The 12,491-nt window shown below is 45.3% G+C and overlaps 1 protein-coding gene across 12 annotated transcripts in view; it reads right to left on the bottom strand.

The window, feature by feature from the left end:
* Nucleotides 1-626: 626 nt before the first annotated feature.
* LOC102937143 (WASH complex subunit 2A) overlaps nucleotides 627-12,491 on the bottom strand; it is a 50,449-nt gene continuing 38,584 nt past the window's right edge. For 8 of the 12 annotated variants that reach the window (XM_037903588.2, XM_037903589.2, XM_043550533.1 and 5 more), the window contains 5 exons: nucleotides 11,103-11,165; nucleotides 10,276-10,488; nucleotides 6,362-6,967; nucleotides 5,607-5,775; nucleotides 627-1,130 (listed from right to left, as the gene is read on the bottom strand). In XM_037903588.2, coding sequence (XP_037759516.1) covers nucleotides 991-1,130; nucleotides 5,607-5,775; nucleotides 6,362-6,967; nucleotides 10,276-10,488; nucleotides 11,103-11,165 — 1,191 coding nt within the window. In that variant the 3' untranslated portion in view covers nucleotides 627-990. The remainder of the gene's footprint in view (nucleotides 1,131-5,606; nucleotides 5,776-6,361; nucleotides 6,968-10,275; nucleotides 10,489-11,102; nucleotides 11,166-12,491) is intronic. The other 4 variants (XM_037903591.2, XM_043550537.1, XM_043550538.1 and 1 more) reach the window with 1 other exon arrangement.

Genomic DNA, 12,491 nt, shown 5'->3' on the forward strand with positions numbered 1-12,491 from the left:
TATACCATTGACTAAGTGTGCCCAGTGACGTACAATAAAACACAGTTATCAGGTAACACATTTAGGGCCTGACCCCTGAGAGGTGCTCAGAATCCTGACTTCAGTGAGAACAGCAAGTGCTCAAAATCTCTCAGGTTCCTGAATAATTTCTGGGCTCTCCAATTACTTTCATTCTTTGTTAACTGTAAATGAGTTTTGAAGGGGGGTGGGGGGGGGAAGGGAAGATGACTGCAAAACAGTCCCTCAACTGCACAGTGCCACAGCACCAAAGGATCTTGTTCCTCCTCCCACTAGTACCAATGGAAACTCTGCCTCAATCCAATATTTTTCAGCAGCTTGCATAACGTCATGGGCAAAAATCTGTTCTCCATTCCTCTAGTTCTTACTTGGCACCCTCTCCTCCAGGAGGATTTATCTATTAAGCACTGACAACATGCTCCAATCTGTAAGAGACAAGAGGTAAAGTACTCCCTGATGGGAGGAACTGACATGAACTTACAGGATGCTCCCAGCAGACAGACTGCTGACCTAATGAGAGATGTGGCGCTGGTTTTCCCCATTTTTGGATCTGGAGGCAGAGGCTGCTAGCAAACAGCAGAGCAGAAAGCAAAACAAGCACAGCTGGACCTGGTTCAGCAGACACCATTTACTATTTCACAATATCAGTGATTTTTTCTATAGATCTGTTCAATAAAAGAACTTATACTTTGTATAATAGATTACATTATCACAGGTATTGCACAAGCTATGTCATCTGGGCAGCACTGAAACAGGACTGCAGAAAGTTATGATTGGAGAATCTTTTTACAGTGTTAGGCGTGATTAGACCCAATGCAGGGAAGAGATACTAACCATGTAAAGTGGGGAGCCAGTCATTTGAATGTCCATGGTTATCCGATTCTCTACTCAAAGAGAGCCGACATAAGAGTACTAGTACTGGACAGGATAATCTCGCAGAGAGGGCCCTCTCTCTGCAATGCCCACCATTGTTTATTGGCCTCCAAAGGCATTCAGTGGGTCATCAAATGTACTAGATGCCTTGCTTTCACATTTTGATTCAGAGGCTGTCTGTGAGGATCGGCCTTTGGGGGTGGACGCCTTGGCTTGGCTGCCAGAGGAGAAGATATCATCTAGAGAAAGAGAAAAACAGCGATTGAAAAGGAGAGAAGCTGCTGCCAGACATAAGACGTTACACAGAAAAATCCCCAGCATGTAGCAGTTACTGCCAAGGATACTTTGCTGATAAATGCTTTCCTGCTGCTTGTGACATGAAAATGTATTTGTGAGGGCATATGGGGGAGCTTTTAGCTGTCTGTTTTTAGCAGGTATAGTCAATGAGAAGGAACAAAAGAAATCCTGATACTTGGCATTTATGCCAGCCAGAGATCTCAAAGCACTGAACAAGCACTAAGTGAAGCATCACAATGCTGAGTTAGGCATTACATCCATTTCACAGATGACTAAGTCACTTAACTTCTCTGCAGTTCACCCAGCACCATACAGGAAGCCAGTGGCAGAACTGGGAGACAACTTAAGAGACTCCTCCAGTCCTGTGCTTTAGAACCATTAAGTCATACTTCCTGCCTACAGATTTGCCCTTTGGAGAATGTATTATTCATGCATTCACACATATGGGTTCTACTGATTAACACTTTTCATCTCCTAAGTGTTGTACAAACATTCACATTCCCCTGGCCCACTAAGGCATTCCTGCGGCTGGCAGTCTGGGAATACCCAGGTTCAAAGAATTAAGAGATTTTTTGCTAAAACAAACTGCAGAAGTTGCCAGCATTGTTACCCAAGTGAGCTGGAAAAGACTCACACTTGGGGAGGAACTTTTACTACTGTCACTGGCACCTCTGGCTCTGCAAATCAGGTACCTTAAAGCAGTACTGCGAAGTGGAGAGCGTGGTTCACCTGGGATCGGAACAAGGATGGATTTAGAAATGCATTTAGTGGCATATATGGATCACAGGCACAATGGGAAAGCGTTTAGAAACATTCTCAGGGTTAGAGGAGATGGAGGTTTAACAAGCCCAGTCTCTTTCACAGATGCTGTTGTGCTCATTCACATGTGAGGCAGTGAAACTCATGGGGCCATTAATACTTTAGTATGGAGTTTGTTAGTTTCTTCTGTTGCTGTTGGAGTGACCCTAGACAATAGGCCAGAGCCAGCTCTCTCCCCCCTACCCCCCGCAGGGTGGGGTGTCCCATCTGGGCAGCGGCAGCATAGATAACTTCAAAGCTCAGTGGGGTTCACCACAGGTGGTTGCTGATTGTGGGGCTGTACTGAACGTATGGGATGGACTTGGCCCAAATGCGTTTGGAGGGAGGGAAGAGGAGAAGAAATGCTGAGAAGCAGCTGGAAAAAGAGACCACTGAACGATGGTGGGCCTGAAAGGTCAATTACAGGTTAATAAAAGGTTACACACAGCTGGGCTTGGGAGGTTTCTATTGTTTGATGGACATTTGCTGCATCCTCTCCACTCTCCTATGCACTGGTGTGGTAAGCTAGCATCTGTTTACAAGTCTGGCACCAACTCAGTGAGTCCATATTAACCCAGGTGCACACAGAGCACCTGTAGAACCACATGACCAAGCCCCTCATCTGGGCTCTGAATGCTGAAGGTTAGGGACACATGGGCCAGAGATCAGGGGTGGACTGCCACTACGTGCCACTCTGCCTGTGCGAGAAGTCTATTCTCGCTGCCCTCCCCCTCCGCTGCACATAGCCACTGCTGTAATCATAGGAATATGCAGCTTTAATCCAGGATAGAATTTCAGCAAAAGAGAGCAGTCTAGAAAGGCAGCAGTATGGAGTAAATCCCAGTTGGCAGCCCTCCAAAATAAGCCATCCAAGAGATTAGCTTCACAGCCATTTAGGGTCCTCCCAGCTTCCATGGGAAGTATAGTGGGTGCTGTAAGGAGTGAAGTTACACCCCTAGCTTACAACACAGGGACTAAAAGAAGGGGAGGAGGAGGGAGCCTGCTCTCTGTGGCAGGGAAAGCAGCACTACTTGCAGAGGAATGCTCAGTTCCCCAGGAGGCAGCATCCTAAGCACAGGCGGAGACAATGCCCAGAGGTTTTTCGGCAGCTGGAATACCAGTGTTGGAAGAGAGGCACTATAAGGATCAGAAGGATGGCTTTAACACAGTCAGGGTCCCGACACCCACAGGGGAAGATGGGGGTCTGCACTCCAAAGAATAAGGAATTGAATCAACTGGTTGTATATAATGCTATTGTGTGTAAATATAGATCAAGTAAAACATGTAAAATGCTGAGCTTGGTGGTCACTGGGAAGAGCGTATACAGGTTATGGTTCTGAATGTAAGTGGGTATACGTGTGTAGAGCATGGTCATTGTAAGAAAGGTCTAACTCCCCCAACCTTGCAGCTGTCAGGAAGCAGTCAGGCAGGGAGAGGTACCTCCCAGACCAGTGGCTTACACAAAACTAACTCCCAGCATTGTACAATCCAAGGACAGACAAGGGCAGACCATGAAAGTAATGGAAAGCCATTGGAATGGAAAAGACAACCTCAGTCTTGGAAAACTAAGGAAGGAGGGTGTTTCCCCTGCCAGGTAGAAAGAAACCCCCTGCTGCAAATCCTGTCAGAAGGGAAGGGGTTTGAAGTGAAGACTCTCCGTGTAATGCAGAAGGTAAAGCGTGAGGTGGCATCGTTATGTTCATTGTCTGTGTAACTTGTCTGCGTTGCTTTATCTGACTAGTCCACCTTTGAATCTGTATTTTTTCTATTAAATGAGCTTTTTTTGTTTATTTTGAGCCCCAAGCAGTTCTCTGTTGTGCAAACTGTGTGGCCTCAAGTGAACTGATAACTGGGGGCAAGTTTCACTCCTTTGGAGGGGTGACAAATGAGAAAGGAAAAGTCTGAGTGGTTGGTAGTTAAGAACTTGGGGGGTAGATCTGGGGAGCCTTGGGACCAGACAGGTTATTGTGGTCACCCTGCCAAGGAGTATACGCTGTTGGGAGACAGGGTGAGACAATTATGCCTGTAGGCTGGCGACTGGTGTCAGGGCTCTGAGCCATAGCAGCCTAGCATGAAAGCAGCCAAAGTTATAAGGCTGGTGGTGACAGAAGCCCTTACTGGTCTGGGTAATCCCTAAAACATCACAGGGTTTATGGGGAGAGATTAAAGGAACTAAATAGGTGCCTCTACGCTAAGCAATGAGTGAAAGTGGTTGTGGGGCAGGGGAACATAATTAGTTTACAAATACATCAGAAACTAGGAGTGATTGGGTGCAGTTCGAGAGACAGCATTCCCAGCAGGAAAGGCTCAACAGGCAGTGACAGCCTCTGGTAAAATGCCACGGTGGGCATTGCGACCAGCCCTTAGCTAAACAGCTATGGAAGATGCTATGCCAATTCTGTTCTGGGGCTGCCAGGCTGATCAAAGAAATTCAAGTGTCTTCCCTGAAGTCCTGCTGGTGCATTGAAGGCAGCACTACCTAGTTTGGAGCACTGAGCAGCCGCCCCTGCATGATCCTTCATTTGGAAGTGCTGTGCCCTTAAACCAACTGAGAACGAAAGAGATTTAAGATTAGGGTGAAGGTACATTCATTTACATGGACATTTCTGACTTGTGCTCCAGGTGCCTCAGTGCCAGAAATGCCACTGCAAACAGTGAGCTCTAGTGCTGGAGACTGCAGGATAACTAGAGCTGGGTGTGAATTTTTAGACAAAATGGCTTTGGGTCAGAAATTGTGAATTCATCCGAACTGAGACTGTTGACTGGAAAACGCTCGATTCTGACAATTTTCTGTTTGGAAACAGTTTTGAAATTGTCAAGACGTCCCACAGTTTGGAATGAAAGTAGTTTTCTTTATCAGGTGCTTTCAGATTCATTCTGTCCAAATTTCTATTAATACATTTTATGAAAAGCTCTTGTGAAACTATGCTCAGTAGCTACAAATTAAGGCTGGATTTTGAGAAGCGCTCAGCACTGAGCTATCTCCACTCTCTTTGGAGGCAATGGGAGTTTTACCATTGACATCAATGGGAAGAAATGGGCGTCAGGGGTGATTGGCTGCAAGTAATTGGAGTGGGACTTTCAAAGCAGTTTATGCTATCCTCACTCACTGAATAGTACCGTACACAGAAGAACAATTCCCCATTAAAATCAATGGGAACTATTTGTCAAGTGAGGTACTCTTCTGTGAGAGAAAGGCCAACACAAACTGGCCTCTAGTGTAAAATATTTTAGACTGCTGAGCAGACACTGATAAAGACAGATATCTCTGCTATGTAAATCCAACACAGAGAGGGAATGGGGGGAGGGGGGAGGGAGGAGTTGTCACAGTGTAAGATGCAGCCATCTGCTCCATTCCAACATTCAGTCTTCATTCCCATCTCTCTTTAGAGCAGATGAATATTTAACCCCAAAATACATTCTCCTAACTGTTTAAACTCTATAATCACTTGGAATTTCATGCCCAGAGGTTAAAGGCGGATGGTACTAAAAGTCTTTTCAGGTCCCTTTTCATTCCCCACCCCCTCTAAAGTTCTAAAACCCATCCTTTGTCCCTGGGGGATTTAACACACGGCTGAATCAAGATGAAGACAATCAAGTAATACCAAGAAGGCCCTTACCCATATCATCATCAAATATGGATTCCACCTTTTTCTTGGTCTTCTTTTCTTTTGGTTTTACGGTGAGAGCCGCAAAAATGTCAGTGTTATCATCAAACAGGTTAGAATCCAACACACTCTCTTTTGTTCTGTTCAGAGGTTTAATGGCTTCTGTTGCGAATATATCATCCTTGGAGCAAAGCATAAATTGTACAGCATCAGTACAGGACATAACTGAGTGTTCGGGTTCAGCTAGACCCAGCAGTGTAGAGAGCTGGAAGTCCTGTAACTACCCTGGGCATCGTAACTCTATCAGGTTAGGCTCAGGTCTTCAATTTGGCATGGGCAGAGATCTAGTCATTGCTGATACTGCACAGGCCAAGTGCAGGATATGAGAGAGCAAGGTTAAGGGGAACAGACAGGCCCAGACAGGATGGAGGCCTCATTCCTGCATTACCATCAGTGCTGTTGTGTAGCTCAGTAGCAGCAGTCAGGTCAGAGCGGAAGCTAAGCATTCCCTTAGCAGGGAGAGAGCCAGGTCTCCTCAAACACACCTGCTGTCTGCCCACACGCCATCCCTTTTACCCCCTGCTCTGGTAAGAAAGAGTGAGATTTAGAGGACAGCATTTTCTACAGACCAGGCCTCATGCTTAGCCTTACTTGACCCACACAGGCCCCATTCCCCTCTGTGCTGAAGGCAGAATGATTTTGCCCAAGGCCCTAGTGATACATTTCCTCCCTTTCTATTTAGGAAAAAAGAATAAATCAGCCATTACCTCAAAGATATCTTGAACTTTCGGGTCAAGGTCTTGCTGGGTGGTGGGTTTCAACTCCTTCTTCCTCGCAGTTTTCTGACTAGAGAAGAGATCTTCATCCTCCAGGAAAGAGATGGGGCTGCTTTTCTTGGACGCTTTCTGCGTTATGGGCTGGAATAAATCATTGCTGCCCTGATTGTCCAGCACTGACAGAGCAGGCTTCTTCTCACCACCTTTAAGGGGCTTGCTGGCCAAGATCTCTGAGGTTTTAGCTTTGGCTGCTGGCTTCGACACTGAATTTTTCACAAAAAGATAGTCGGACCCAAACAAGTCATCCTCTTGGCCTGTGCCCTTACTAGAAGGGCTTCCAGCCATTCCAGGTGACAGACTACCGCCATCTGTTGGCGATGGCAGCTTAGCTGCTGTAATGTTTTCCGTGCTTCCCTTAGCACCTGGTTCAGCAATGCACAACTCCTTTGCATCCACTAATGCAGAGCTCTGCTTGGGGAGCAGCAGCTGCGGCTCCTCTGTGCTGTTCAGCTCCTCGTTCTCACTGGACTCTTGAGCAGCTAGCCTCCGGGCTGTCCTGGAGGGAAGCCTTCGTTTGTTCATCACCTTGATCCTGCTCTGTGAGAAGAGGGAGATCAGGTTGTGTTAAGGGCTTGAAGGGAGGCATGCACTTGACAGAGACCCTGCTCTCCTCACGTTCTATCTTCCCACGTTTTATTCTAGCCCATGATGGGGACCCGATGACCCCCCAAAATCTAATCCCAGCTCTGAGAAGGTTTTGTAATTTTTTGTTACATGAACATTTAATGAACACTAAGGTAAATTTAATATTAGAGCTACCACACTCTGCAAACTTTCATATTGCCTCAGCCCCCACTGTGAGGTAGATTGGCAGCACAAGAAAACCGAGGCAGGCAGACAAAGCAGAGTGCTCAGATCACAGAGCGAGTCAGTGGCAGAATACAGAATAAAACTCAGGGCTTCTGGCCCTCAGCCTTGTGCCATAACACAAGACCATCCCATAACAGTATTAACAATCGCCAGGAAACACCCTGTATCGAGGTCAATGACCAACTTGAGTCCATTGGCTACTGTTCAAACTATCAACTCTTTGCACCAGGTTACTTAGTTCAGTGCAGAGAGCTTTGCTTGGCAGTTATTGCTTAATTAGCATTAGTCACATTACACAAGCAAAATTAACATGAGTGAAGTGTTGGTACGATGGTTCTTTATTGTCTTGGATCACAATCCTGCAGCAGTCTTGCAGTAGGATTTTGACAGAATACTGTATTTAATTTTTTTTTATTTTTTTTATTTTTTTTTTTTTAAAGAACATAATGGCCATACTGGATCAAACAAAATGCCCATCTAGACCAGTGTCCTGTCTTCCGACAGTGGCCAATGCTAGGTACCCCAGAGGGAATGAACAGAACAGGTAATTATCAAGTGATCCATTCCCTGTCATCCATTCCTAGCTTCTGGTAAACAGAGGCTAGGGACACAATTCCTGCCCATCCTGGTTAATAGCCATTGATGGACCTATCCTCCATGAATTCATCTAGTTCTTTTTGAACTCTGCTATAGTCTTGGCCTCACAACATACTCTGGCAAGGAGTTCCACAGGTTGACTGTGCGTTGTGTGAAGAAATACTTTGTTTGTTTTAAGCCTGCTGCCTATTAATTTCATTTGGTGACCCCTAGTGCTTGTGTTATGAGAAGGAGTAAACAACACTTCCTTACTTACTTTCTCCACATCAGTCATGATTTTATAGACCTCTATCATATCTCCCCTTAGTTGTCTCTTTTCCAAGCTGAAAAGTCCCAGTCTTATTAATTTCTCCTTACACAGAAGCTGTTCCAGACTCCTAATCATTTTTGTTGCCCTTTTCTGAACCTTTTCCAATTACAAAATATCTTTTTTGAGATGGGGCGACCACATCTGCACACAGTATTCAAGATTTATATAGAGGCAATGTGATATTTTCTGTCTTTTTATCTATCCTTTTCCTAATGATTCCCAACATTGTTAGTTTTTTTGACTGCTGCCACACACAGAACAAATGTTTTCAGAGAACTATCCACAATGACTCCAAGATCTCTTTCTTGGAGCTAATTTAGACCCTATCATTTTATATGTATAGTTGGGATTATGTTTTCCATTGTGCATTACTTTGCATTTATCAGCATTGAATTTCATCTGCCATTTTGTTGTCCAGTCCCTCCTGCTTATTTCAGATTTTATTAGTCATATGATCTAACACCAGAACACAGATTTTTCCATTTTAGCTGATCTTTTGAATTTCATTTATTTGAAGTATAGCCTCCTGCAGTTCACACTGCTGCAAAAACCTGAAGGCTTTATTCTAGCCCTGTAGTACCGTATATAGGAAGGGAGATTTCGCAGAGCCAGGGGGAAGGTAAGGGCAGGCACCGACATTCTCCATGTTACTGAGCGCTACCCTGGAGCGGAAAGCCGAGCCGGACAGGTTTGCTGTGTCTTGGGGCCGGGGGGCGGGGGTGTCTGTATTTGTGAGAGGAACATAGTAGTTATACGTCTGCCTACCATGGAATGTGGGTCTGTGTATTAACAAGGGCATGTTTGGAGAGTAGTGATCCCACGTGGATGGGAGACGCGCTTTAAGACTGATCCCTGTGCAAGTGGGTAGTTTGAAAGGGGAGGGAGAATGCTGGGACAGTTGCTTTGATTCAGCCTTTGGGGGCAAAGAACAGGGGGTGTGTTACTTCAGGACTGTTTTGTATCTTAGGGAGTTTAAGATTAACCTATAAAAGCTCCAAGAAGCAACAATACTAGGTAAAATAGCACAAAGAGATCAATGAAAAACATTTCAGTGTGCTCTCTCTCATACATCTATCTCAGATCGGTGTGGGAAGAAATGAGAGTGGAGGTTCCCCATCCTAAAGAGAAGTCTGAGGTTGGGCAGCCCATCCTCTGTGGCTAGACTCAGGTGCTACAACCTCCCCCCTTTACAGATCACGCTGCTTATAGCATTAGAGAAGGGTTTTCACAGGTCAGTGCACGTGGCACTGGAAATAAGGATTCCTGCAAGGCAATGGATTAGTGCTAATGTGTAAGCGCTGCAACCCCATCAGTAATAAGGAGTCATATCATCCATTATTATTATTATAGCAACATCTGCTGCATCCTTTTAAGTCCTTGTGGCTTTCTTCTGCTTCTTGTCTAGTAATGATCAGTCTAGTTATGATAGAAAAAAATCAATATTAAGACCCTCAGTTATCTTGTTCAAGTCATTTCTGTTGAAAACAAGAGATCTGTGGATCCATAAACCCCCACACTGAAATTCTAGTTGCTCGGTTCAATTCCATTTAAAAACCCATTAAACCCTTAAGTACAATATGGCATTTACAGTCAATAAAATAACGGCATGAATGGAAAACCAACTACTCAAGAGAGAAAGAGCAGTCACTTCAGAGCAGCAACTTCCCCCTCCCACCGCAGAGTGGATTTATTGCTCAGGCAGGAAGCAAGAGCGAATGCCCTGGAAAACAATGTTCTTTATCCACAGAACAGGGACAGCACTGAAAGTAGCATCACTGGCTTCTTCTGTAGCCCTTACAGTGTTTCACGGAGGGATGCCGCTCTCAGTAGTAGAATGGAGTTGTCTCCCGGCTAGATTTGGCAGAGAGTTATGCTGAAGTACAGCTGCTATCCTTCCATGGGCTAAACAGTGTTGTGTCACTAGAGGAGGAAAATCCCCTACTTCTGTAGAGCCCGACTGAGCAAACCACCCCTACAAGCAGCAAAGTACTTAAGGCACGGGCCATAAAACCCACTAATTTTTAAGCTCACATAACCACTGCTCAAACACACAGTTCTCTACTGAACTTTGATATCAATTTGACTCATTCTCTCTGTAAGCACCTTAGTACCTAGGCACAGAGATTACCTTATTAGCACTGTGCAAGGTATCCACTTGCATGGGATGATCAAAGCTCACACCAGCCTCCTCACGGTTTCCTACAGCAGAAAAGGTTTCAGCACTTTGTACACCATCCGGCTCGTGCAAGGGAGTCTCCAAATTTGGCAAAGCAGGCTTCACACTGGAGATCTTAGGAACTTCACTGGGTAGTAAAGCTGCTGGGTTAATAGCTAAATTAGCCTAAAAAACCATGAACAAAATTGCATTAGTGTTTCCACAGACACAGCCAAGCACCAAAGAGACAGCATGGTCTAGTGGGTAGGGCACTGGGCTAAGACACAGGATTTCTGAGTTCTGTTCTAGCTCTGCCACTGACCTTATCCAAGTCACTTCACCTTTCTGTGCCTTCCTTTCCCCTCCCTTCATTTATCCTTTACCTGTCTCACTAGGTTTATACAGCGCTTAGCAAATGGGGCTCTGATGGGAGGCTACTGTAATACCGAATTATGAGCAATCCATGGCCGATTGTTCAACAAGTTTCTGTACATGCTTGAGAAATGCAGTGCTGAAGAAAGATACAGTAAGTTAGGGAACAGTCCCCCCCCCAAATCAGATGAAGAATTACAGATACCGCTGCCCAGAATCAGCCTCCATAGTGAACACAAGATAAAAGCATTAAACATGCAGTATGTAGAAAGCAACAACTGAAAATCAACTGCGTCTGGAAAGAGGCCTGGAAGATGAGGCAGTAAAAAGGAGTTTTTGAAAAATAAAGTGCCATTAGTGAGGCGGGGAAGTTTTTATTTTTTTTGAGAGAGAGAGAGAAAAAGTCAAAATGCCAGTAAAATAATTACTTGTAGTTTTCCAATCCGAGACGAGGGCTCTTTGATTTTAATGGGAGCAGGACCTGTGGATTTCTGCACAAAATTACACTGGATTAAAAATCATCTGGATAAAGGAGATTGAAATCTTCACTCCAATTGGAGCCTGCATTTTAATATGTCTAGAGGAAAGAAGCTAGTTCTGGTCCCCCCGACTACTCAGCAAGAACTGGAGAGGTGACCTTGCAACGAACACTTGGTTCTCATCATAGTGCTTTTCATTCCCAAAGCCCACACAATTAACCCTTAACTTCATCTCCCTATGGCCCCCTAGGCAAGAAGCTATTGCCTCGTCTTGTCCTGGTCCCCAAAGCCCAACAGCATATAGCTCCTGCCTACATACCTGACCTGATCTCCCTTCACCTCCTCCCACACGGCATCTTGTCACACCAATGCTGCCAACCACATTACTGCCCTCATCTTCTCTTTGAGGCAAGTGGACATCTCTTTCCCCACTGCCCAGTATGTACGGAACACACTCCTCAAGTCTGACAGTCTAGGTTTCCCTCCCCAAAACTCACTGCTGCCAAGCAGCCTAGAAGCAGCGAAGGGAAGGATAGGTACCCAATTAAAAAGAGCCAGGCCATCAGGGTATGTACATGCCCTACACATAACTGCACCAACTTTTTGGCACCACCCTTTTCCTCCTCCCCACATCTGTTGATAACCCACTCGTGTACTGTCAAGTTGATTGCTCTCTAGCGCAGTGGCCATGTGTTTGATTACAAGGAACCTAGCACAATTCGAGGTTCCTGAAAAAGACCCCATTGGCTTTCCTCACTGCATTTCCGTCGTCACATTGCTGCTGTCAGAGCCTCAAGTCCTTCTTCATCCTCACAACACTCCAGTTTTGCCCAACAATGCAAAGGCTGTTTTATAATTTTTAGATCCCACTTTACGCTAGCTCATGCTCAAATCCATCCATTTCCTACGCCATCCCTTGCAGGCAGGCGGATCTTTAAACAAGTGAAGTCACAATATATCAGTGTACCCAACTTTGGCATCGCCAGCAAGCTGGGCCACCAGAAGGCACAAGGAAACTAAGTCTAGATCACTAATATTCAAGCTGAAAAACAACAGAGCTAAAGGGACACAACACTGCAGTTCAAGCTGTTTTCTTGTTCCATTTACTTCAACTCTAAAAAGTGAGTTGACAGCTTGGTGATATCTTTGGATCAGCATGGCTACAATAATACTACATACAGCTTGGGGATAGGTCTGTCCATGTCAAATTGTGAATTCCAATCGCATACGCCATTTGTGACTGTAACCTCCATTGCAAATGGGGGACCACGGGCCTTGATGCTCGGTGGACAGACTGTGTTGGAGCAGCTGTGAGAGCAATTAAGGGCCATCAACACA

Source organism: Chelonia mydas, chromosome 7, assembly GCF_015237465.2.
Source record: "Chelonia mydas isolate rCheMyd1 chromosome 7, rCheMyd1.pri.v2, whole genome shotgun sequence".
Classification (NCBI taxonomy): domain Eukaryota; kingdom Metazoa; phylum Chordata; order Testudines; family Cheloniidae; genus Chelonia; species Chelonia mydas.